Below are 25,749 nucleotides of genomic sequence, written 5' to 3' on the forward strand. Positions count from 1 at the left end.
TGGGATTCTGGTGCTGTGAGAGGGACTCCTGTGTGAGGGACTCCTCATCATGTTTTACTCCTTTCCTGTGCCTGAGGAGCAAGGGGGTCACAGCCAATGTTGGGGGGGTGCTGGAGCTGCTCCCAGCCTCTCTGTCCCCCTCCATCCTCCTCCCTCCACCATGCTGCCCTTCGCCAGGGACAAAGTCATCTCTTTATTCACAGCAGCAGAGGCTCTCCCACTCCATCATCCCCCACAGCCCCCTTTTACAGCCAGAGAAAGGGGACACTGGCTGCCATCAGCCAGGCTTGGGAAGAGCCCACCAGAAGCAGCAGAAAACCTGTGGTCTGCACCACAACCAAGGAGTCAATCCACGGAACTGCTCTTTCTATACATCAGGGCTGGTTTTGGGATTGAATAGGTGGAGGGAGACCTTTCAAGCGAGAAGACTTTGCCCACGCCAGTTTCTATCTACTCAGAACACGGAGTGTTGTGGAGGAAGTGCCCCAGGTCCTGCTCAGAGGAGGCAGCAGGCTCGGAAGAGCAGCATCCCGTCGGGTGAGGAGAGGTGCAGGGAGATGCTCTCGTTGGCCGAGACGAAGAGCACGGAGCCACGCTGCAGGGACATCTCGGAGGCTGCGGCTGTGGAGGTGCCCACGGCCGTCCCTTGGATCACCAGCAAGATGCTGGCAGAGTCCATGGCAGAGATGAGGTACAGCTTGACAGAGGCAGGGATCTGCCAAGGGAAATGTCACTGTGCTGGAGCCTCCTTCAGCTTTACTCCTCTCTGGAGAGCTGGAAGAGGGTTGTCCCCATTCCCACCCCTTTGCTGTGCCTGCAGCAGCCCAAGCCCAGGAGCTCAGCTTGGCTGAGGACACCCAAGACCTCTTCACGGTTCTCCCTCTGTCCAGAGCTGCTGGAGACGGTGAACAAGCTCCAGGCAGAGGCAACAGAGGAGGGATAAAGAGACCAGCGCCCCACCCAAGCATCCCTCCCTCCTTGCCAGGACACTGATTACCAAGGTGAGCAGGCCCCAGCCAGCGCTGGGCTGTCCCAGCTGGTGTCCCCAGCACGGAGCTGGCATCGCTCACCTCTATCCTCATGATGGTGAAGTCTGGCACGGGTGGGTCGTAGAGGTAGACGTGGGGATCGAGCTGGCTCTGCGCCGCCGGGAGGATCTTGGAGCTGCTGGGTGCTGGTGTGTAGTTGAGCATCTCACACAAGGTGAGCACGTCGATGAACTTGGGGGTGAGCCCGGCACGCACGGTGTTATCCGAGCACGCCATGATCTCCACGCAGTCTGTGGGGACCAGGCAGCGCTGTCAGCCTACCCCAGCCCTTCCTCCTGTCCCCACGGCCAGTCCTTGCAGGATGCTGGAGCAGGAGCCCCCTGACGCTCACCTCCGTGCAGGTAGGCGTGGGGTTCGTTGGCTCCCAGGAACATGGCCTCCCCTGGCTCCAGCCTGACCAGGTTCAGGAAATAAATGGTGAAGCAGCCAATGTCCCCCGGGTACTGGGAGTGCAGCCGCAGCAGCAGCTCCCCGTTGCTCCCCGACGTGTCCTTCCCTTCCGCCGCTGCGCAGGAACAGACCAGGCCCAACATGGGGAGGGGGCTGCCGCTGCCCCAGCCTCTCCCCTAAACACAGCCCCCCGAACTGGTTTGGGGTGTCACAGCCAGGACCCACCTTCCTGGGAGATCCTCTTCACCAGCATGTTCAGCTGGTCCACGAAGAACTTCTTCTCGCTCTTCATGAGGCGGGTGAAGCACACGCGGAGGGCGGCCGAGACCCCGCGGGGGTCGTCGCTGCCGCTGCGCTCCAGCTGCTCCGCTGCCACCTCCCCGATCAGCGCCCGAAGCTCGGGGACATCTGTGGGGCCAGCCCCACTCAGAGCCGGTCCGCCAGGCCAGGGGAGAGCAGCCCCAGTCAGAGCAGCACCGCCATCCCAGGAGAGCGCAGTCACCATCCCACAGCGAATCCCATCCCTGAGGAGCACTGCCCTCACCCTGAGCTCCATCCCAAGGGACCACAGCCTCCATTCACACCCCAAACCCGAACCCGAGGGAGCATGGCCGCCATCCCCACCCCGAACTCCATCCCAAGGGAGCACCATCCCCACCTCAAACCCTAATCCAAGGGAGCAGGGCCCTCATCCCCACCCCAAAGCCCATCCCAAGGGAGCAGGGCCACCGTCCCCACCCCAAAGCCCATCCCAAGGGAACACGGTCCTCATCCCCACCCCAAAGCCCATCCCAAGGGAGCATGGCCACCGTCCCCACCCCAAAGCCCATCCCAAGGGAGCAGGGCCACCATCCCCACCCCAAAGCCCATCCCAAGGGAGCAGGGGCACTGTCCCCACTCCAGGATCTGTCCATGCACCCTCCTCCACCCTTACTCTGGAGGAAGGAGACAATCTCCTCCACGGGCCGGAAGCCACACATGCCCTCGAAGGGGGTGAGGGCGATGGCCATCTCGGGCTTGTGGTTGGCATCGGGGTAGTGCTCAGGGAACTGGGCGTGGAGCTTCGCTGCCAGCTCCTGCAGAGAGGGGACAGGAGCTGGCTGACCTCCCCGGGGACGCGGGGTCCGCCTGGCTGGCCATGCGGGGCTCTCCCTACCTTGTTGGGGTGCGCCTGGACGGACAGCGCGGTGTTGACCGACAGCACCTTGAACAGGAAGGGCAGGTGTCCCTGGAAGGCGTCCTTCACCTTGGCCCCCAGGCAGGCGGGGTTGTCGGCGATCCACTGGCCCAGGGTCTTTTGGGGGATGCGGTTATCCCGGATGAGGGCATCGCCCCGGGGGTGTGTGCCCATCCACAGCTGCGAGACACCGACAGAACGGCAGCACCCTGAGCCGGGCAGCCAGCACGGGTGACTTGGGCTTTTCCAGAGGCTGCCTGGCCCCCGAGGTGATCCCTGGCAGCTCCCTCGAGGGCTGAGTCATGCCGGGCTTCCCTCCAAGCCAGGCACCCCCCAGGGGACAGGGGACAGCTGAGGGTCAGCATCACATCCTGGTAGGACACAGGATGGCGAGAGCCACAGCCACGGGGTGGGATGAACGCACGGATGGACACACAGATGGGACGGAGACACGGACAGAATGGACACAGACACACTCACCTCAGCGTAGGGCTGGTCAGGCTGGATCTGGACCAGGGGGTCACCACTGGCCACCAGCTTGGCCACCTCGCTGTCCAGGCCCACCTTCCCCCAGGAATAGTTCTGCACCACGCAGGAGAGGGGGAACACTGCGGGAGGGAAGTCAAGTGTTAGCGGGGCACAGAAAGAACCCCCTAAACCCCTTCCGGACACCCAAAGAGCCCCCGGGGCAAGGTGACAGGGTGTCAGGGAGGGAGAGGACCAGGGCTTGGGAGGGGACAGTGTCTGTGGGGACCATTTTCAACCATCACACGGCGGTTTGGGGCGCTCGGGCTGGGGGTATGAGTCACGGGCCCTCCGCCGCGTCGCCCCGGGGGGGTCCCGGTGGGGGTGTCCCCGTCCCCGCGGCCCAGCCCAGGGCCCCCATCCCCACGGCGGGCGGTGGGTGCCCCGTGCCCCGCTCACCCCGGATCTCCGCCATGGCTCGGCCGGGCAGGACCTGCCCCCCTCCCCTCTCTCCCCTCCCTTCCTTTCCTTTCCTTTCCTTTCCTTTCCCTTCCCTTCCCCCCTCCCCGTCTATAAGCTGTGACGTCACGCGGCCACGCCCACCGGGTTAACCCCGCGCGAGCTGTACGCGCCGCCGTGACGTCACGCGGCTCCCGGTCACGCGGGTGCCCCGGAAGCGCCAGGAGCGGCGGCGGCGGGAGCGGAGCAGCAGCGGGCCGCGCCCATGTCGGGCTTCGTCACCAACCCGTTCGCCGACCCGGTGGACATCAACCCCTTCCAGGTGGGCGCGGGGCGCGGGCGGGCGGCCCGGCTCCCCCGGCGCGGCCCGGCCCGGCCGGGCCCCCGTGCCCCGCACGCCGGGACGTGGCACTGAGTGAAGCGCCGCTGGCCAATGGCGGAGCCGCTGCTCCGCGCCTCGGCCAATCAGAGGCGGGGGGCGGGACCAGGGGGCGTGAGGCGGCCGCGACCCCGGCGCTGAGGGCGGCTTGGAGCCCGGGGGTCCCGCTCCCCCTGCCCGCCGGGGGTCCCGCTCCCCCTGCCCGCCGAGCCTCAGTGTCCCGCTCCCCCTGCCCGCCGAGCCTCAGTGTCCCGCTCCCCCTGCCCGCCGAGCCTCGGGGTCCCGCTCCCCTTCCCCGCTGACCCCCGCCCGTCTCCTCCCTTCTCTGCATCCCCTTCCCGAGCCCCCCGCGCGGCCGCGGCCGGGGGTCCCGATCCCCTTCCCCAGCTCGCCCCCGAGCGCTGGGGTCCCCCCGGGTCCCTCCCGCTGTGTCCCCGCTCCAGGCTGCTCCTCACCCCGAGGAGGGCTCTCCCACACAGCTGGGAATGCCTGTTCTGAGGGCGTGTTAAAAATAATCCAGCGCTGGAGCCCTCTTAGCCGTGCTGTGTGGTGGTCTGGTTTTCCGCTGCGTCCCTCTGAGGTGTGTTTTTATGGTGTTTCAGCGTTTAAAAGTGAGTTCCCGTGGCAAAGCTGTGCATTTCGTGGTTCAGAGCAGAGGATTGCTGTTAAAGTCGCTGAGGACTTGGTCTGTGTTCACTGGGTTTGTCCTCTCTGGGATTGCCCTCTGAAAATCGGGGTCACTGGTGCAGGGGCTGGCCTGGAGCAGCCTCTGGGACGCGGTGCCTGTGCAGTGCTGTGAAAATCAGGCTCTGGCCCTTGGCTCCTGCCAGCCTCACCTCCACTGCTTGCCTGGGATGCCATCCACAGCAAGGAGTGCTTTCCTGACCTTGGGTTTTGGGGCCGAGCCAAACACAAGTTGTTTGTTGATTAGCTGAGTCTTTTGAGGAATCAGAGTGAAAGAACTCTTTCTCTTCCTCATTTTCATTTTGATGCGGTCTTGTGACTCTCAGGAATGGGAAGAGTTGGGATGATCGTGTTCCTCTGATATTCATTCTGGAGGTTGGAATAGATTGCTGTTTGTGGACATGGGATTTGTTGCTTTTGCTTTGAGGAAGTAAATATTCCTAGAATCACATAATGGCTTGGGTTAGAAGGGAAATTAAAGCTCATCCAGTTCCACCCCCTGCCATGGGCACCTTCCACTATTCCAGGCTGCTCCAAGCCCCATCCAGCCTGGCCTTGGGTGCTGCCAGGGATCCAGGGGCAGCCACAGCTGCTCTGGGCACCCTGTGCCAGGGCCTGCCCACCCTCACAGGGAAGAATTTCCTAATATCCAATCTAATCTCTGTCAGTTTGAAACCATTCTTTGTTGTCCTGTCACTTTGGGCCCTTGTAAAAAGTCCATCTCCATCTTTCTTGTTGTCTCCCTTCAGCTGCTTTGTGCACATTAAAGCTGTCCTGGTATCTGGCAGAAGAGGGCTGTGCCCACTCTTTATTCACTGCTCAAACAAAAAAAGGTTGAAGGTGATTTCCAAGCAGTAACTCCCATATCAGGCTCACTTCTTAACGAGGATCAACACATGTCCCACCGTGGATTCCTACCCTGTGACAGCTCTTTGCAGCTCATCTGGTCCTTGTGGGAGGTTCTGTACACTCCTCTCAGGACTGCAAGGTTTTGTCTTACCTTTTTTTTTTTTCCCCTGAGAAAAATTCCTCAGTCCCCAGCAGCTGGTTGAGAAGAATTTTTGTCTGCTGCTTCCTGGAGCCTTGGAGCCTCGTTGGTCCAGTTTGAAGTGGAATCCCAGCCTGTGGGACAGCTGTTCCCTGCCAGGGGCTGGATCCAGGTGTTGGCTCTGTGCTGGGGTGACAGTGACACCCCCTGCCATGCTCTGGGAGGAGCAGAAGCCTCCTCACCCTCCCAGCCCGTGCATCTCTCATGCCACAGCACCAGGGCTGGCCCTTCTTGCTGGAGCACCCAGTTCAGTGCTTCATCTTCCTCAAATCCTGATGTGACCTGGGTTTCTGCCTTTTCAGGGGACTTTGTTCATGATGTTCGTTAAGCTTTGTGTAAAATAAGCTGCTTTGGTCCTGTTAAAAATATCTCTGGCTGCTCTGTTACTTATTGTAACCAGTTAATGAGAGATGATTAACTTCCTTCCTTTATCTAGTAACCTGCTGGAAGTGGCAGCTGCCTCCAAAACTTTGATTCAAGCTTCAGATAGAGCTGGAAACTTCCATCCTTTCCAGAGATATCAATAATGAAATCCTCAAGATTTCTCTCAGTGCATCTTCCAGGCAGTGGCAGCCCCCTGAGTCTGCAGGACTGGTTATATTTAGGGCAATATTGTGATATTTTGACAACTGTGTTAAATTCCAGGTGATTCTAGGTTGAGCTCTTTTTCCTTGATCTCATCTAGAGAGGCCTCTCATTTTGTTTCTTTAATCTGGGAACAGAAAGAAAAGAAAATACAGAATTCCTTGCACAAACATGCTGTATCCAAACTTTTCAGCAGCGTGACAGCAACTTCGTATTTGCATTAAAGCTGCATTTGAAAATAGTTTCAATATTCCTGGCAGTACAGTTTGGTCCAGATGTGCAGTTATTCTGGGCTGGGGGCATCTGAAGCTGTGAAAAACAACATCACACATCCCTGGCACTTGAGGAAGCCATGGTTGGAAGGGCAACAAATGGGATCTGCTCACGGCACCCTGGCAGGTTGAGCCATCATTGAATTGTGAGCACGAGCTTTGTGGCTGGACACCCTTATTGTGGCTCCAAGCGGTTCTGAATGAAATCCTTGTCTCCTGACCCTTTCTAAGGCTTGTTTCAAGAGGCTCAGCTGTCTTTTGCTGCCCAGCTGGCAGAAAATAGCTGTAAAACACGAAGTTTGTGGGCAACTCCTCGCTGATTTCTGCATTCCTGGTGCTCGCTCATCCCTCGCTGCCTGCTCCGGGCTCACAGAGGCTGCTGCCCCTGCATCACCCTCTGCTTTCCTTCCTGCCCTACCCAGGCACGTGTCCAAACACTTCAGCTTTGTTGCAAATTCCCTGCTCTTTGGGTTCCTATTATAGACACGCTTGCACAATAGCAGGCAAGTTCAGCTGAGCTGCTGGGCTTTGGACTTACAGCCTAATTAAATGATTTTTTTTTAAAGCTGTGCAGTCAGATGAAAGCTTGTCTACCTTGGGAATCAAACTGTGGTGCAAATGAAGCCGTGGTGCTGCTCTCCCTGCCCTTGGAGAGCCTCCAGCTTTCTTTTGGGTGCGGATGAGCCAAGGGAAGTAAAGCCTCCGTTTTACCGTGCTGCTGTAGCATTTTTCCTTATTCCCTGCCCACCCAGGCTCTCCGGAGGGTTATGCAGATTTCACTTTCCACTTCCCACACCTTGAAGGGAGTTTCTCTTCCTTGTGCAGTTGTTTTCTGCTGGACTTTAGTCCAGCGGGGGCTCGTGTGCTCCGGACTGAAGGGTTTGTGCTGATGTGCAGCGCTACCGTGTGTGAGGGGAAGTGTAAACTTGTGCTGACAGCCCTTATCTCTGCACAGCTGAAACTTCCAGAGGAGTCAGGACTGAAATAAAAGCACTTTTAGCCTCCACCGTGGCAGTGCTGCTGCTTCTTCCCACTTTTTGCAGCCCTTCCTTGCTGGGGAGTTGAACTTCCCCGAGCAGCAGCCGAATGTGTGATGCCTCAGCCCGGGGTGATTCACAAACGAGTGTGACCTGTTGGTGGGGAGTGCCTGCCGTGCAGGAGCTGTGCAGTTACTCATTAACAGCTCCCTGTGGATCCTGCTCAACAGAAGGCTGTGCTAGAACCCCAGGAATGGCTCCAGAGGGATTTTCCTCCGTGTCCCACCTCCATCAGCCCGGCCGCCGCAGCTCCGCCAGCCCCGCACGCGCCGGTGCGGCCTCGGGTCCTTCTCACCCCGTGGAGCACCACGTTAGGAGGGCTGCTCTGGACACACGAGGTGCTGAGGGAGGGAGAAGAAGCCACTTTGTAATTTTCTGACCCACACCCAGCCAGGAGGATTTCCGAGTTCAAAAAGGGCCTTGTTTCTGGAATAACTGAGGAGAGGAGTGCTCCAGAGGGCAGCACCTGGCTGCCCAAGAGGAATCTCTGCATGCAAAGGAGTAGGTGGAAAAGAGGAGATAAAAACAGCTGTGTAAAAGCCCTGCAGGTGAGGGGAGAGAGGTGTTCTGAGGTGTAGAGAGACTGTTTTTAAACATCAGAGGATTTGATGGAGACGAGTGGGAGGTGCTGTGAGTGGAAGTGAGAGCTGTTATGCCAGCAGCATTAAAACCTCCTAAAATAATTGGTGTCACATCTCCAGCTCAATTTTCCTGTGTTTCACTTATCCAGAGCAATCACTGGCATTTTAGCTTGCCAGCATCTTTCAGCCAGGATCAGCTGTATCTAAAACCTAATTTTGTGTGGCTCCATGCTTGCTTTGTGAGGCCCAGCAACATCCTGACCATGGGTGGATGAATCCAAATCCCTGGAAATTAGGAATAACTGGCTGTAGGTGAGCAGAAGTAACCTGCACAAAGTATTCCTGTGCCAAAAGCACATTGTGGTTGTTCAGACATCCCTCTTGGCTGAACAGGAGATTATTTCTGCTGACAAGTCTTGCCTTGCTGGTAGTCATCTCCTTGGATATTTAAATTCCATGCCAGCCAGGGCCATCTCCCTGTGGCTGGGATGTGTTTCACCCCCTGAAATTCCCAGGTAACAAGCAGATGGAAAGCAGGCAGCATGGATAAGATGGAGCTGATGTTCTTAAAGGCCTTTTTCAAGTGGAACAATTCAGTGCTATCAGTGATGGCACCCCATATCCAGTGCTGATTTCTCCTTGTGCTCTCTCCCTCCAGGACCCCTCGGTGACACAGCTCACAAACACCAGCCAAAGTGGCTTGGATGAATTCAACCCCTTTTCCGAGAGCTCCCAGCGGGTACGTGCCACGTGTCTTTGTGCTCTGTGTACCTGGGGGTGCTTTTAGTGGTGTAGAAAGTCCCTTAATAGGTGCAGCTTAAAAAAAGAGGAATTCACAGCTGATTTCCCTGTGGATGTGGCTTGTGGCGTGCAGGAGTGGGAAATTGCTCTGCACTGGAGCAGTAATAAGCTCTCCACTGGCATGGAACAGCTCCTCTCCAGCTGGCTGCTGGCTCCCAGGGCAGCCCCATGAAGTGTGAAGGGGAAGATGGTTTGTGGCAGGCCACAGCAGGATTTATTTGCTCCCTGGGCTGGGAGCTGAGCTGCCCTGGCCGTGCCACTGAGCGATGGCTGGGAGAGCCTCATCCTTATTCCCTGGCTGCTGCCATGAGCCAGGTAGGAGGAGGAGGAGTACAGGAAGGTGAGATTTGTGCTTTAAACAATTCACCAAGAGCCCGTTGTGTTTCTCCTGCCATGTTCTCCCTGCTGGCCCGTGTCTCTTGCAGACCAATGCGGCGCGGACGACGCCGGCGGCGCAGCCCTCGGGCCACTCGCAGCCGGCCGTGCTGCAGACATCCGTGGAGCCCACGCCACAGGTACAGCCCCTCTCTGCCCCGCTCCCAGCCTCCTCGAGCTCCCGGGGCCCCTGGCAGAACAGGATTCCCTGGGGTGGGGACTGGGAAGCTGCAGGTGATCTTTTCCACTTGCATTTCCAAGGCATATTTTTGTAGGAAATGCACACATACGGTGCTTCTTACATCTCTTTCCCTGTCCCTCTGGTGGCAGAGCTTGCTTTGACTTGTGTCCTGTTGGCTCTGGCTTCCCTCTGGAAATCCTGGAATGAATCCTGCTAATGCTTTTAGCTTAGTTCTGGTGTCTAGTCAGACACACTCAGTGAGTGCCAGGAGAATACCTGCCTGCCAGCACCACCTCATCTGAAGAACTGAGGCTGCTGGGAGAAAGAATCATTTCTCAGAATACAAAGCAGGTAGAAAGATCCTTAAGAGGTGTGGTAGGCAGCTGGGAAGGGAATTGTCCTGGTAAGCCCAGGAGCCCTGCTCACACTCTGTTGTGAGGTGCTCAGAGCAGTGAGGTGAACAGCAAGGCAGAAGAAGCTGTGGAAAAGCTCCTCTTGCCAGCCCTGACTTCCTGTAGGATAACTTGATTTTGTCCTCCAGTGGCAGAATCGAGATGACTGAGGCTGAGCTTTCATGTTACCCTGTGCCCAAGATGTCTGAGGCTGAGTTTTCATGTCACCCTGTGCCCATGATGTCTGAGGCTGAGTTTTCATGTCACCCTGTGCCCAAGATGTCTGAGGCTGAGCTTTCATGTTACCCTGTCCCCAAGATGTCTGAGGCTGAGCTTTCATGTCACCCTGTGCCCATGATGTCTGAGGCTGAGTTTTCATGTCACCCTGTGCCCAAGATGTCTGAGGCTGAGTTTTCATGTCACCCTGTGCCCAAGATGTCTGAGGCTGAGCTTTCATGTCACCCTGTGCCCTGCTTCCTTCCCAGCCTGGCACCCGGTGGTGCCACCACAGCCCAGCCCAGGGCAGGGCTGACCTCTCTGCTGTCTGTCCCCTCCCCAGGCCGTGGCTGCAGCAGCACAGGCAGGGCTGCTCCAGCAGCAGGCAGAGCTAGAGAGGAAGGCAGCTGAGCTGGAGAAGAAGGAAAGGGAACTGCAGAGCCACGCAGCCAGCATCGACCGTGAGTACTGACTCCTGCCCAGAGCAGCCTGGACCGCTGGCTTTGCCAGGATTTCAGGAAAACTCCCTGGGGCAACCCTTCTGGGACAGTGTCTGGCATCCCACAGCTTCCCAGCTCAGAGGGGGGATGCTGGAGGCCAGCTCTGGTGGGCCCCTGCCCTCAAGCAGCTGCATTTCACCACCAAAAGCTCTCAGGCTGTACCCGTGTCAGAGCTGCTGAGTGACGCTGCCACACTGAGGCTTCTCACTGAGAGCAGCAAAGCTCTACTTAACCACAGGAACCCAATGTTTTTGCCCCTAATCTTGGTCTGAAGTGGCTGAATCTGGGCTTGCAGGGCTGAGTGATGGTGGCTGTGATGGCCCTTTGGACAGTGCAGGGGAATTCTGCTTTCCTCAAGGGAAAAGCAGCTGCTGTGCCAGCAGTTTATCCCATTCCTGCTGTGCTGCCTGCTCAGATGTAGGATCTGCCCAGCTCTGGGCTCTGCCAAAGTTCTAATGCATGAATTAAACAATAGCTGAATGGCTGCTTGGAAATTCTGGGGTGGGAATTAGTCTTTGAATGAGACAAGAGCAAGTGAAGAGCTGCTCCTTCCTTCCTCCCACAGCGAGGCAGAACAACTGGCCTCCTCTGCCCAAGAAGTGTCCCATCAAGCCGTGCTTCTATCAGGATTTCTCTGCAGACATCCCAGCTGACTACCAGCGGATATGCAAGATGCTCTATTACTTGTGGATGTGTAAGTAATGGCTTCAACTGCAGTCAGGATTCTTCTGGAGGAGGTTCTGTGTGAAAAGCTGAGCTCTGTCGCACTGTAAATGCTCTTGGTGCAAGGCTAAAGTTGCATTTCCCTCCTTCCTTATGAAGGTAAATGTGAAGAACCTCGAGTTTGCTTTGGAAATAGCTCATTCATGACAGAATTTTAATTGTTTACTGGAGGCTTGAACAACTATTTAAGATTTGGCTGTGAGCAGCAGGATCAGACCAGCTTCTTAGGTCAAGCTCTGTTTCCCTTCCAAGGGAGGCAGAGAAATTAGATGGCCCAAAGTCAACCTTAATTTCTGCAGCTCTCCCGGTGTTCAGTGAGACATTAGGGATGCTTTGGAGTTTCCAAGAGCTTGCTGATGTTGTTTTTCTCTCTCTCCCACCCCAAACAGTGCATTCCATCACCCTGCTCCTAAACCTGCTGGCTTGCTTGGCGTGGTTCACAGTCGACAGCAACAGAGGAGTAGACTTTGGTCTCTCGATTCTGTGGTTAATTTTATTCACTCCTTGTGCCTTTCTCTGTTGGTACCGACCAATTTACAAGGCTTTCAGGCAAGTACTGTTGGTTTGTTGTTTTTTTTTTTCTGTTACAGGGATGTATTTCTTAGTGGGAGGAGCTTTGGGTTTATCTGTTCCCATCGTGTTTTGCCCGCAGGATTTTTCCAGCTCTTTGCATCATTAGATAAACCCAAACCACTATGTTACTAAACATATTAGATCTGTCTGATAGAACTTAATTATGGTGATCCTTTTTCATCCTGAAATCCAAGCCTAAGCAGACATAGGACTCCTTAAATTAATTTTTTATTCACTTTGTTAATTTCTAAGACACTGTTTGGTACGTTGATGTTGAGCACACTGCATTTGTTGAGGGAGCTGCCTTCACCCCACTTGCACTGGGCAGAGCTCTGCATCTGCAGTGGACACATTTGGGTGCCCAAATTCCTCCCCACATCACCTCCCCTCAGCAGCTCTTCCCCGGAGAAAGGAGTTCACTGAAGCTGTTCCTCTCCTCTCAGAGCAGGGACTCAGTGCAGGGATCACAGGTTTCACTCCTGTTGCCATCTCTCCCACAGGTCTGACAGCTCCTTCAGCTTCTTCGTCTTCTTTTTCATCTTCTTCTGCCAAATAGCAATCTACATCATCCAGGCTGTCGGAATTCCTGGCTGGGGAGACAGGTAAGCTTGGCTTCGCTGCCTGCCGTGTCACACATCCCTTTTCTCACCAGGGCTGTGACTGGCAGGAGCTTTGGGGCCTGCTTCTGACAGCTGCCTGTTCTTTCTGCTGTGGTTTTCCTCTCTCAGCTCATGCACAGCCTTGGCAGATCCCAGCTGCCTCCCTCCTCTGCTCTTCCCATCCTAATCCCAGTATGTGAAGGAGTATGAGAAGGGGAATATGTGAATTACTGGGTGTTGGGCAGAAATCCTTCCCTGTGAGGGTGGCAGGCCCTGGCACAGGATGCCCAGAGCAGCTGTGGCTGCCTCTGGATCCCTGGCAGTGCCCAAGGCCAGGCTGGATGGGGCTTGGAGCAACCTGGGACAGTGGAAGGTGTCTCTGTCCATGGCAGGGGAGTGGAATGTGCTGAGTTTTGAGGCCCCTTCCAACCCGAACCATTCTGTGATTCTGTGAGAACTCTTCTATGCCTCTGTTGCTGCCTTCTCCCTCACTCAGTACAGATCATATTTGCTCCTCTGGTGTGTACCAGATCTGCCTGGTTCAAACTGGAGCCTTCCCTGACAGCAGTGTGGGGCTGAGTGATCTCTGACCTGAAATCTGGGTGCTGCTCACCCAGATACTGCTGCTACCACGCTGACTCTGTCCCCAGACTCTTCCTGAATCCCTCTGGAGCGTGCGCTTGGTGGGCTGAGATGAGCAGAGAGGCTTTTAGCCTCGCCCTTTCTCGGTGACATTGTCCAGAAGGGTGAGTGCTTCTGGAGCGGCTGCAGCAGCCCGGTGTCAGCAGCCATGCCCTGCAGGAGAGCACAGCCTTTCCTCTCGCCTCGCTGCCTCGGCTGCAGCTCCCGCTGTGCGCTCGGCGAGCTCAGGGAAAGCTTAGCAGCCCGTGCTGCCTCTCCCGAGGGAAGCCTGCAGGCAGGAGCTGCTGTCTATTTGTGCCCTCTGCCTGCAGAAGGGCCCGTGGGCAGCGCTGTCCCCGGCCTCCCCCTGCTGTGGGGGCTGGGAGGGGGTTTGGTCTGGCTTGCAGAGGCTGCCTGGAGCTTTCTGCTCCGTTTCCTCCCGCCAGACAGCGCGGGTATTTTTGGCTGCGGTGCGTGCTGTGCCTTTCCGCTTCCCTGTGCCGTGAGGAGCGCTGCCACACATGGGATGGGACCCCATCCCTCCCTCCTGCTGGCACACGGCGTGCTTGGTGGAGCACTTGGAAAGGTTCCTCTCTCCAGCACCCAGGAAGGTGTTCCTCTGAGTGAGATGTCTTGGTATTTTCAGCCACAGCCAAGTCTGGTAACTCCTTGAATTCTCCCTGTCCCTTCCCTTCAACAGTCCCAGTGTCTGGAACTTAGAATCATAGTGGAATCACTGAATGCTTTGGGCTGGAAGGGATCTTAAGGCTCATTGTCAGAACCCCAGCCTGATTTAGGGGCTCCGTGGGGTGGAAAAGTCTCCTCCAACCCGAGCTTCCAAAGAAAGGCTCAGCAGTCTCTGTTGCTCAGTCTCAAGGCAGTTTATTGCAAGTTGTTATCTAAAAGATTTTCTCCTTGAGCTGCTGTGGTTTGCTCACAGCTCAGGCAGAGGCACACACACACCCTGACATCCTCTCTGACCCCAACTGCTTCTTCTCTCCCTGCCCAGGGCTGCTGCTGTCTTTTATATGGTACATTACGTGTTACATGTTTACAGTTTTTCCCCAATGCCTATTACCTATATTAAATGGTGCTTTTCTATTCTAAACCAATCCATAAATGCCAACATCACCAAAAGCATGGAGGTAAGGAAGAAGAAAGAGGAGGAACAGGACTGGCCTACATTCCTCCATCTTAAAACCTCTGACCCCCATGTACAAAACTAAACCCCCCCTGTACAGTTGTTAAACCCCCCTTGTACAGCACTAAAAAATTCTTCCCTTTACTTTGTGACTACTTCTACTGTAATATCTAAACTTTTGTGACTTCTTGTTCTTCCTGCAAGGTTGATAAATCATTCCATGGCTCAAACCCAAAATCACAGCTGTTTCCAGCTGCCTGCCAGGGTCTCAAATGCCTCCAACCAGGGTCTGGAACATCCAAAAATGTCTGAGGGACATTTTGAGTTCCAACAGCTCATCTCATCCATGGGCATGGACACCTTCCATTATCCCAGGTTGCTCCAATCCCCATCCAATCTGGCCTGGGACACTTCCAGGGCTGGAGCAGCCATAGCTGTTCTGGGCAACCTATGCCAGGGTTTCACCACCTCCATCCCTTCCTGCTCTTTCTCCCGCTCCTGACCCTGAATCCCAGTCAGGGTGACACTCAGGTCCAGGCTCCAGACCTGCCAGCTGATCTCTTCCAATTTAGCTGTTCCAGCCTATCTTTACCCCACTTGGCTGAATTTTGAGAAGATGCCCATGGAAGTCACAGTTGGCGCCAAGGCTATTGATTTTGCTGCCTGAGGGGAGGGCACGGGACTGGAATGTGGGTGGGATGAGCACAATCCTCCTCTAAAAATGCTAATGGAAACTCTATCCCCAAAACAAGACGGATGAGCTCCAGGATGAGCTCCAGGCTCCCGTTTCCACAGCTGCTTGGTTCTGTGCTCCCGTGTAACCTTCCCCTGAGGCGTGTGTGTGCTCCCTCCTGTGCTCCAGCTGTGCTGGAATGCTGTCCATGCTCACCTCCTCTCCTCTCCTGTCCCTGGCAGCGGCTGGATCGCGGCGCTGTCGGAGGTGCACGGGAACGTGGCCGTGGTGGTGATCATGATGGTGGTGGCAGCGTTCTTCACGCTCTGTGCCGTCCTCTCCCTCTTCCTCCTCAAGCAGGTGAGTGGCTCCAGGGCCAGCAGAGCTCAGGCTGCCCCCAGGGCTCGTGGTTTGACACCTCCCTTCACCCACCTGGGAGTGATGATGGGATGGTGGGTCAAGAGGTTTTAATTAAAGTAGTTTTGCTTGTGCTTCCTGCAGCGATGCCAAGTTTTTTGGACACTCTTGAAGTGGGAAGTAGCCTCCCTTTGGAGTCACAGAATCATGAAATTATTTGGGAAGGGACCTTAGAACTCCCCCTACCTCCTGCCAAAGGGCAGGGACACTTTCCACTATCCCAGGGTGCTCCAAGCCCTGTCTAACCTGGCCTGGAACATCTCCAGGGATCCCGGGGCAGCCACAGCCTCTCTGGGCAACCCGTGTCAGGGCCTCCTCACCCTCACAGAGGAGGATTTTTCCCCTGATACCCCATCTAACCCTGCCCTCTGGCAGTTTAAAACCATTGTCCCTTGTGCCTGGAGCTGGCAGAGCAGAGGTGGCCATGGCTCTGTTCAGCATCCAGGGATTTTCAGTCACTGCTTCCACAGCATTTTGGGGCTTTTCAAAGCCGGGTGGGATCCCAGCGAGTGCCTTCCCACTGGTTCTTAAGCCCAGCCCTCCTCCCTCCTCCTGCCTGACAGCAGCAGGGCTGGATTTCTGCAGGAGCAGCAGAAATGGAGCCTGGGGAAGGCAAGGACGGGCTGGACTGATCCTGTTTCTGTTGGTGCTTCCATCTGCTCTCCTGCCTTTATCCTGGTGCTGTTGGCACCTTCAGGTCCTGCGCTCCAGGAAACACTGGGTTAAATCTGAGCCATCACAGTATGGGGAGTTTTGGGTCTGAAACCAGCAATTTTGGGTGAGAGCTTCACATTTTTCAGCAAAGAAAGGTCTCCTGAAATCCACAGCACGCGTTTGCTAGGAGCCATGGAGGCACGGGCTGCTTAGCCAAGGGAAAGCTGGATGTGTGCAGCAATCCCACGGCCACAGGCTGATTTCATTCCCTCTTTCCCTCCCCTGTGTGCAGCAATCCCACGGCCACAGGCTGATTTCATTCCCTCTTTCCCTCCCTTCTTGTCCCCAGGTGCATTCCCTGTATCGGCGCACAGGAGCCAGCTTCCAGAGGGCCCAGGAGGAGTTTTCCCAAGGCATCCTCACCAACAGAAGCTTCCAGAACGCAGCAGCTGGGGCGGCCTCCTCGGCTGCACAGAGTGCTTTCCGGGGAAACTAACCCTTCCTGGGAAATCCAGCCCTTCTTCCCGGGAAATCCAGCCCTTCTTCCCGGGCTGCCTCCCTCTCGCTTCCTCTGCCCTCATCTTCCCAACCTTCTTTTTTTAATTTTTTTTTTTTTCCTGAAAATGCACTTTTTTGGGGGGTATCATGTGAGCTCTGTGATGCCGACACTCCTGATGAGAAGGTTTTTTTTTGGCTTCAGCTGAGCTACGGTTTGGATGATCAGTTTTACCTGTCTTGTTTTGGGGTGTGGGGAGATGGGGGAAGACATTCTCTGAGGTAGATATTCCTCCTTCCAGGACCTTCCAGGTGTTTGTCTCTTCCTCCCCTCACTCTGTCTGTAGCAGGAAGATGAGGGGAAGCAAGTTTTTGATTTTACTCTCTCTTCTCTTGGCCTTTGCTCTGAAGAACTTGATTATCTACTGTTTTGGGAGGGTTTTGTAACGTGCATGTAGTTGATGTTGTTAATTTTAAGAACAGAAACCGTACTTCTGATTTATTACACTCACACAATGCTGTATTTTGACCTCATAACTGCTGGGCTTCCTGAGAGCCGGGAACGAAAATCTAGGAGCAGGGGGGAGTGTGTGGGAGTGTATTTCCCCTGGTGCCCCCAGGGCACATCCCTTGCTTCCACGAGGAACCTGCAGGTGCCAGCCCTGGGCACGGAGAGGAGAAGGGAATCAGTGGAGGCTGAGCCTTCTCGGTGACTTGAAACCAGGAGAGGGAGGGAAAAGGGATGTTGGTTTGGCTCCCAGCTCCAGCTTTGGCAGCTGAGGATGCTGGGTCACACAGTGCCTGTGACGCCCTTCTCCAGCTAACCTTGGATGAGTCTTTCTCCAGGGAAGGCTCCTCCCTGCCTTCCTCCTCACGAGTTTAATTGTTTTTTAGCTGGGAAGGAACTGTTTTCGTGTGTGTTCAGCTGCATCCCACGCTGGGATGTCCCTTGGGATGTGGATGGGGACAGGTTCCCACCTCTCCCTCCTTCAGCCCCGTGGTTTGGGTGTTGGGGAGAGGGTTTCATGCAGATTTGGCTTTGTGGTGCCCCTTTGCCGGGCTGGGGGTTGTATTAGACCCGCATCCCGTGCCGGTGAGGGGCGGCAGGGGGGCGCTGGGATTCAGAAATCGGTATTTTTACACCCTTTTCCTTCTGTATTATTGGATTTTTTTTTTTCCCCGCGTCTGATCTTTTAATGTTTAAAAAATTATTAATAAAAACTGTTCATGTGGTCCAGATACGGTGCCCGCGCCGGCTGAGGGGGCGTGGCCAGTGTGGGGGCGTGTCTATGGGCGTGGTATTGTGTTGTGATTGGTTGGGGTGTGGCCAATGTAAATGAGGTGAGTCGGGGGCGTGGCTTGATTCCATATGAATGGTGTGTGAGCGTGGTCATGACTGATGGAGGCGTGGCCTGGAATTGTGATTGGTTGGGGTGGGCTCGGGGGCGTGGCTTGTTGCGGTATGAATGACGTGTGGGCGTGGCCGGGCGCCGCAGGGGGCGTGGCCGGGCCGTGGCGCGCCGGGAAGGCGGAAGCGGCTCCCGGGCAGCGGGGCCGGGGCTCCGGAGGGGCCATGGCCGGGGCCGGCTGGGCCCCGCCGCGCCTCGACGAGTTCATCCTCACCGAGCCCCTCGGCTCGGGCACCTACGCCACCGTCTACAAGGCCTACAGGAAGGTAGGGCCGAGCCCGCCGCGGGGGTCGCCTTTTTGCTCCCGAATCTGCCCCCCCCACGCCCGTGGGATCCCCGTTTTCCAGTGGTCCACATGGGGTACCACCCCCATAGCCCTTGCCTGGCACCTGCTGCCCCCTGGAAGGGGGTTTTTCCCTCCCCTCCCTACGCGGCGGGCTGGGGGAGCAGCCCCGGGTGGCTCTTTGGGGGTGGGGGTGCAGCGTTGTCCCCCCTCCTCGGCAGAGGGACACCCGTGAGGTGGTGGCCATCAAATGTGTCAACAAGAGGAGCCTGAACCGGGCATCGGTGGAGAACCTGCTGACGGAGATCGAGATCCTCAAGACCATCCGCCATCCCAACATTGTGGAGCTCAAGGACTTCCAGGTGGGCTGGGGGCTTCCCGGGGGGCCTCCGAGCCAGAACTTCTCTGGCTTGGATCCATCCCCGCTTCCCGCGGGTGTATCCGTGGGGCTTGGTGCCAGCAACTGGGCAAACTGGTCCAGGTGAAGCTGTGTGGGTGGGACTGGCTGGGGTGGCACGGCAGGGTCTCTTTGCCCCGCAGTGGGACAGTGAGCACATCTACCTGATCATGGAGTTCTGCGCCGGGGGGGACCTCTCCCGCTTCATCCGGATGCGCCGGATGCTCCCCGAGAAGGTGGCACGCGTCTTCCTGCAGCAGCTCGGTGAGGACACCCCGCCTGGCTCCCGCTCTGGCTCTGCTGGGGACCCTTCCCCAGGGTTTTGGGGCGCAGGGCTGCGCTATCACGCGCCCATCCACCCGCCCAGCCTGTGCCCTGAAGTTCCTGCACGACCACAACATCTCCCACCTGGACCTGAAGCCGCAGAACATCCTCCTGAGCGCCCCGGAGAACCCCCAGCTGAAGCTGGCAGGTCAGGGCAGCCCCTGGCAGGGGCTGGGAGGGGGCAAATCCCTTCTCCCTGGGCCTCCACGAGCTCTCTGTCGGGCAGATTTCGGCTTTGCTCAGTACATGTCCCCGTGGGACGAGAAGCACGTGCTGCGCGGCTCCCCGCTCTACATGGCCCCCGAGATGGTGTGTCGGCAGCACTACGACGCCCGCGTGGACCTCTGGTCGGTGGGCGTCATCCTTTACGGTGGGTTTGGCTTTTATTGCCCCGGGGGGCTCTACTCAGGGCTGGTTTCCCCCTCTCCATCTCCCCCCACTGCTCCTTCCCCCCCACCACAGAAGCACTTTTTGGGAAGCCGCCCTTCGCTTCCCGCTCCTTCGCCGAGCTGGAGGAGAAGATCCGCAGCGACCGGGCTGTGGAGGTAACGTGGGGTGGGGTGGGGCTGGGAGGGCTCTCACAGCGCTCAGTGGGCTCAGCCCCTTCCTTCCCCAGCTTCCCAGCCGGCCCCAGCTCTCTCAGGAATGCCGGGATCTCTTGGGACAGCTGCTGGAGAGGGACCCTCGGAAGCGCATCTCCTTCGAGTGCTTCTTTGCCCACCCCTTCGTGGACATGGAGCACATCCCCAGCCCCGAGAGCCTGGGCAAGGCGGTGAGCGGGCCTGGGGGCTGCAGCCTGGCAACGGGGGCGTTCCAAGCCCTGAGAACCCCCTTTGTGTCCCCCAGACCGACCTGGTGGTGGAGGCGGTGAGGAAGGATCAGGAGGGAGACGCCGGTGCCGCCTTCTCCCTCTACCGCAAAGCCCTGGAGTATTTCGTGCCAGCACTGCACTGTGAGTCCCCGGGGGGCTGCGTGGGGCCTGGGTGTGTTTCTGGGGGGGCAGCACCCCGGGGGAGTCCAGCTTTTAGCCCACTCACCCCGTGTTTGGTCATTCTCCCCCGTAGATGAAAGCGACGCACGGCGCAAAGAAGCCATCCGGGCCAAGGTGAGCCAAAACCCGGATGGTTTTGGGTGGGTTTGGGTGGTTTCTGCGGGGTGGGGGCAGCACCCCCATCCTCTGCACCCCATATCAGGGGTCTCCTCACCCCCATGATGTGCACAGGTGAGGCAGTACATCTCCCGAGCTGAGGAGCTGAAGGTGTTGGTCACCTCCAGCAACAAGAACCTCCTGGAGAAAGGAAACCCGGCCAGAGAGCTCCTTAAAGGTACTGATTTTTGCCCGTCCCCCGGTGTCGGAGCTGGCAGGGGCCGTGGTGGGGTTTTGGGCTGAAGGGTGAAGGTTTTGGGCAATCCCCGTAGCCGTGTCCCCTTGCAGAGATGGCCAAGGACAAGCCCCGGCTCTGCGCGGCGCTGGAAGTGGCTTCAGCTGCCATCGCCAAGGTGAGAGGTGGCCTTGGGGGTCCCCTCACCCCTCGAGGGAAGGGGGAGCTGCAGACCTGGTGGGGAGGGGGCTGCTGGACCCCCCCAGGCACAGCCAGCCCCCGGGGCCTCTTGCAGGAGGAGGAAGGCAGGGATGACAGTGACGCCCTGGAGCTGTACCAGCAGAGCCTGGGGGAGCTGCTGCTGCTCCTGGCCGGTGAGTTGGGGCTGAGGCCGGGGTTCTGGGGCCAGGATGGGTCCTGCTCCCATCCCTCATCCCGTGGCACATTTCCCCTGCAGCGGAGCCGGCGGGGCGGCGGCGGGAGCTGCTCCACGCCGAGGTGAGTGCCAGCCCTGGGACACCCGGCCGTCCCTGGTGGCCTGGCTCCAGAGGGACTGTGTCCTCTCTCTGTCCCCACCAGATCCAGACCCTGATGGCCCGAGCCGAGTACCTGAAGGATCAGATCAAGGTAGGATGACTGGGGGGGGGCTCTGGAGCGTGCTGGGGGAGGATAAAGGCTGGAAAATCCCCTTCTCCCTTGGCAGATGCGGGAGGCACAATCCATGGGCAAAGAGGCGCTGGCAGAGTCGGTCCGGAGCGGTGAGTCGCCCTTTGCCACGGGCACTTGGGCGAGGTTCCCCAGCCGTGGGGATGTCCCTGCCCACGGCTGACCCCAGCCCCACCCAGCCCCGCTCCCTCGGCATGGCCCCGTCCCCGCCGGGATCCCCCTGGGTGGTGGGGACAGCCCGGTGTGCCCGGGACATCCCGGTGCACCTGGGGACAGCCCGGTGTGCCCGGCACAGCCCGGTGTGCCCAGCACAGCCCGGTGTGCCTGGGGACAGCTCAGTGTGCCCGGGGACAGCCCGGTGTGCCTGGGGACAGCCCGGTGTGCCTGGGGACAGCCCGGTGTGCCTGGGGACAGCTCGGTGTGCCCGGGGACAGCCCGGTGTGCCCGGGGACAGCCCGGTGTGCCCGGCACAGCCCAGTGTGCCTGGGCACAGCCCGGTGTGCCCGGCACAGCCCGGTGTGCCCGGGACAGCCCGGTGAGCCTAGGGACAGCCCGGTGTGCCCGGGACAGCCCGGTGTGCCCAGCACAGCCCGGTGTGCCTGGGGACAGCTCAGTGTGCCCGGCACAGCCCGGTGTGCCCGGGACAGCCCGGTGAGCCTAGGGACAGCCCGGTGTGCCCGGGACAGCCTGGTGTGCCCAGCACAGCCCGGTGTGCCTGGGGACAGCTCAGTGTGCCCGGGGACAGCCCGGTGTGCCTGGGCACAGCCCGGTGAGCCTAGGGACAGCCCGGTGTGCCTGGGGACAGCCCGGTGTGCCCGGGACAGCCCGGTGTGCCTGGCACAGCCCGGTGTGCCCAGGACAGCCCGGTGTGCCCGGCACAGCCCGGTGTGCCTGGGGACAGCCCGGTGTGCCCGGGGACAGTCCGGTGTGCCTGGGGACAGCCCGGTGTGCCCGGCGACAGCCCGGTGAGTGCAGGGACAGCCCGGTGAGTCCCTGTGTGCCCCGGCACAGCCCGGTGAGTCCGGGGACAGCCCGGTGAGTCCCTGTGTGCCCCGGCACAGCCCGGTGAGTGCAGGGACAGCCCGGTGAGTCCCTGTGTGCCCCGGCACAGCCCGGTGAGTGCAGGGACAGCCCGGTGAGTCCCCGTGTGCCCCGGCACAGCCCGGTGAGTCTGGGGACAGCCCGGTGAGTCCCCGTGTGCCCCGGCACAGCCTGTACCTTGCAGTGACTCCCGGAGCTGCCCCGTTGGATGCTGCTCGCTGCCTGCCCGGAGATGCCGGCGCCGGGACAAGGCTTTGGTCCCCCGCACCGGGGTGACACCCGGGGGTCACCCTCGGGCTCCCAGCCCCGGGGGGCTCGGCGGGGCCATCTGCCCCTCTCCCAGGCGCTGGCTCATTTCCCTGCCAGCCCTGCCTCGACCGTCTGCTGCTGCAGCCTCCCCTGCCACAGCGGCTGGGTTATTCCACTCTAATTCCCTCCGCTGGCTCCGTGGCAAGGGTATTTTTATCCTGGCACTGGGCTCTGGCAGGACATCCCCCCTGCTTTTTCAGCTGGGTGGTTCTTCAACCTCCTAAATTCTGGGAGAGCCCACACGAACCACAAATCTGGCCGGGAGCTGAGGGTGGGCAGGGATGCTCCGCTGTGCCTTCCTCGCCCAGCACCTACCTCTGCATCTGCCGCTGCTCGGCCAGCCTCCAGCACCCGCTGCACTGGCCCTGCCCGGCCATCCTGCCTGCCTCTCACTGCTGGAGCTCTGGGAATGAGGCTTTTCCTTCCTAAACCTGGAGCCCTGCCTCTCACTGCTGGAGCTCTGGGAATGAGGCTTTTCCTTCCTAAACCTGGAGCCTGGCAGTTCTGGCTGCATCTCAGTGTCACCACCGCGAGCAGCGCTCGGCGGGGACCGATTGAGTCGGGCACGAGCAGCAGTCAGTCACCTTCAGGGGGACACTCTCAGCATCCCGCCTGCCCTGCTCCACTCCTCAGGGCCCTGATCCCAAAAACATCCAAATCATATTCCCAGGAGTCATTGTTATGGGGTGCTGATGTTGCCTATCCTGCAAAACAAGGTACTTGTCTCAAAATCTACTGTATCTCAAGGGAATGTAATTTATTGTCTTTAATAAACTTTAATTTTGATTTCTCCACCTCCTCTGCACTCAGATCTGTGATTTAAGCCTCCGGGGGGGTCCCCAGGCAAACCCAGGACCCAAAGGCCACCTGGGGTCCTGGAGGCATCGAGGCAGGATGGGAACCCTCGTGTCTGTTCCCCCAGGAGCAGAGCTGGGGTGTCCCCTCCTCTGCTCCAGCAGTGCTGTTCCTTCCTGTGCTCCCCAGGGACACAAGGCAGCCAAAGCAAGGTTTGACCTTGTTTTCACTTCCCATCTTTTTTATTTTTCTGTGTGTGTGGAAAACACGGAGCAGAACGACACGAGCCGTTACGTAAAACCCTCTTTCCTCCAATAGATTCTTGTGGCGGGTGAGGAAGGGCCGGGCTGAGCCGTGAGGGGAAGCCGAAGGGCTGAAGTGAACAACGGGAGGATTTTTGGGGTGTCCCACAGATATTCTGAGCCATGACCTCTTCCCAAGACAGCCTCCCCCCACACCCTACCCCTTTGCCGGGCTCAAACCAGCACAGAGCTTCCCGGGCAGAGACAACAAGGCACTTCTATATCTTTTTACTCGTATTATTGTTATTATTCAGAGCAGAGATGATATCCCCAGGTTTAAACTGCTTTCCCGGCCCGTGGCGGGCGCGGAGCCGCCGGGGTTGGCTGCAGCAGCCGGAGTGGAGGATCACATCTGCCTTCACGCTCGGCCGCCAGCGCGGCCCATCCCCGGCCCCGGGAGCAGGACGGGCTCTGGGTGCTCGTCTTGGTTTGAAAGGACAGGAGTCTGTGGAGGAAGGCAAAAGCCTCCTGTGAAATGGAAAAGGTAAACCCCCTCCCTCTGAATTACCTCAATTTTAAAAAAGGCTCTCAGGCAAAAAGATGGGAATAACAGTTCTTTACTAGGAAAAAAAAACTAAATAATAATAATAATTTTAAAAATGTAATTATTACAAACAAAACTAGTGATAGAGTCAGAAAGCTGACACCCTGAGCAGTCAGGGTGTTGGTGATAGTCCAGTGAAATGTGGCTGCTCCTCCTGGAGTGGCAGATGAAATGCTGCTGGAGCGGGGATCTGGAGAAGAGTGGAGTTTTCTCTGAAGGTCTGGTGATGGAGTAGATGGGCCTGGTCTTCCTCTGGGGATCCAGCGGGGAAGAAGCTGCTCCTCTGAGAATCCAGCGAAGTGGCTGCCCTGGTGTCCCAAAAATGCTGATTTTATGCAGGTAGGAATGCTTGGCTCCTCCCTCTGGGTGGAGCATCTCCCAATGGGATGATGGAACTTCACCAGCCATGCAGTGAATCATCAATGGCCCATTAACAGAAGATCTGTCCCCGGAGGGAGACATTGTTCTTGGAAGAGATAAGAAAACTGCCCAACCTCCAAGGATGGCAAATAGAATACATGCTGATCTTACAAGCCAGGACAATGCTCCGCTGGTGCTGATGGAGTCGGGGTGGATGCCAGTGTCACCTGCACCGGGGTTTTTGGCCGCCCAAATGTCACCGAGGGAAGGTGTGGCAATTATCTGAGCAATGACAGCATGCGCTGGGTATTTCACTTGTAACTGCTCTTATCAGGGTTTTTTCAGGGCCCTCTAGAATTCATCAAGGTTAGTAAGACATAAACTGTGCTAAAATAAGGAAGAAGAAAAGAAACTGAATTCCAAGACCACAAGAAAGAGGTGACAGGGAGCGGTGAGACTGTGACCAAGCACATGCTCTGAGCAGCGCACGCAGAACGTGTGGACGAGCAAAGACACCGGGGAGAAATGCGTCATCAGCGTGCACAGTAGAGTTAAAATGTATAAATAAGTCCATAATATAAACAATAAACGCTTCTACTGAATCAAATTGACTAAGCAGAGTCCTGGATTTCCCAGGGGAGGGTGGCACGAAGCCAGCGGTGCCCAGCCCGGCGGCGTGGCCTCTGTCGCTCAGCCGCTCAGGGAGGAGCTGCTCCGCTCCAGCCCCGTCCATGCCACCACCCAGCCCTCCCAGAGGGCTCTCCCAGCCCTCGGCCGGGTTGTCCCCGGGAGTGGCAGCTGGGTTGTCACCCGGCGGTGCCAGCGCGGGGGTGACGCGAGGTCGGGCACGCGATGGGCTGGGGAGAGCTGGGTCAGTGTGTGGAGCCAGCCCTGGGCTTTCCCAGGGCTCTTTAATCTGCTTTAATCCTGGTTGCTGGACCAGCAGTGGGGGGATGGATGGGCCATCCCTTCCCACAGCCACTCGCAGGGAAGTTTAATTGCCTGCAAAAAGGAGAAGGGAGATTCCCCAGCCTTCCCTGGCAGCTCATTTGTTTCAGCACTTTAACAATTGCTCATTTAATGCTTTATCCATCGGGGAACCACTCACTCACCACTGGGGAGGAGGAAGATCCTGCAGCCAGCTGAGGAATGGGCTGGTGCAGGAGGGCAAGAGTTTTGTTAATAAAATTTATGTTATTTGATCAGTAAAAATTATTTTGTTTTATTGACAAAATTCCTTACTGCCAGCATCTTCCGGCAACCAGCGAGGCTTGCTTGGACAAACCCATCCCCATCCCAGCCCCATAGGTGAGGCAATTATCTAAGACCTATAAAAGAGGGAGGAAAAAACCCCATTTTCTGCTTTAATCCACACTTATTCTTTGCTTTAAGATTTTTAGTGCGTGTGTTGATGCCCGGAGCAGTCGTATGGCGTGGAGGCTGGAGGGATGCTCGGGATACAGCAGCAGGAACCACTGGAAACTGGGATGCAGCCCTTGGTGGGCAGGGA

The 25,749-nt window shown here is 57.7% G+C and overlaps 3 protein-coding genes across 3 annotated transcripts; 2 read left to right on the forward strand and 1 right to left on the reverse strand.

Annotated features, from left to right (window-relative positions):
- Nucleotides 1–169: 169 nt before the first annotated feature.
- MPI (mannose phosphate isomerase) lies at nucleotides 170–3,630 on the reverse strand. Its single transcript, XM_021547245.3, has 8 exons — nucleotides 3,541–3,630; nucleotides 3,097–3,224; nucleotides 2,596–2,796; nucleotides 2,374–2,515; nucleotides 1,665–1,847; nucleotides 1,381–1,554; nucleotides 1,071–1,279; nucleotides 170–715 (listed from the first exon to the last, which is right to left on the reverse strand). Exons 1-8 carry the CDS (start codon nucleotides 3,554–3,556, stop codon nucleotides 497–499), a joined length of 1,272 nt encoding a protein of 423 aa, XP_021402920.2. The 5' UTR covers nucleotides 3,557–3,630; the 3' UTR covers nucleotides 170–496.
- Nucleotides 3,631–3,698: 68 nt separating this feature from the next.
- SCAMP2 (secretory carrier membrane protein 2) lies at nucleotides 3,699–16,999 on the forward strand. Its single transcript, XM_077785838.1, has 9 exons — nucleotides 3,699–3,862; nucleotides 8,785–8,865; nucleotides 9,353–9,442; nucleotides 10,435–10,552; nucleotides 11,157–11,285; nucleotides 11,704–11,863; nucleotides 12,388–12,489; nucleotides 15,164–15,281; nucleotides 16,342–16,999. The coding sequence occupies exons 1-9, from the start codon at nucleotides 3,806–3,808 to the stop codon at nucleotides 16,486–16,488; spliced, it is 1,002 nt and encodes a 333-aa protein (XP_077641964.1). The 5' UTR covers nucleotides 3,699–3,805; the 3' UTR covers nucleotides 16,489–16,999.
- A 1,029-nt stretch (nucleotides 17,000–18,028) lies between these two features.
- ULK3 (unc-51 like kinase 3) lies at nucleotides 18,029–23,366 on the forward strand. The gene is made up of 16 exons (XM_021547240.3): nucleotides 18,029–18,162; nucleotides 18,401–18,541; nucleotides 18,720–18,840; nucleotides 18,944–19,048; nucleotides 19,127–19,270; nucleotides 19,363–19,445; nucleotides 19,517–19,672; nucleotides 19,747–19,852; nucleotides 19,965–20,005; nucleotides 20,123–20,225; nucleotides 20,336–20,400; nucleotides 20,518–20,596; nucleotides 20,680–20,720; nucleotides 20,802–20,849; nucleotides 20,926–20,980; nucleotides 22,439–23,366. Exons 1-16 carry the CDS (start codon nucleotides 18,061–18,063, stop codon nucleotides 23,059–23,061), a joined length of 2,013 nt encoding a protein of 670 aa, XP_021402915.2. The 5' UTR covers nucleotides 18,029–18,060; the 3' UTR covers nucleotides 23,062–23,366.
- The last annotated feature ends 2,383 nt before the right edge of the window (nucleotides 23,367–25,749 follow it).

This window comes from Lonchura striata, chromosome 11 (assembly GCF_046129695.1).
Source record: "Lonchura striata isolate bLonStr1 chromosome 11, bLonStr1.mat, whole genome shotgun sequence".
Taxonomy (NCBI): Eukaryota; Metazoa; Chordata; class Aves; order Passeriformes; family Estrildidae; genus Lonchura; species Lonchura striata.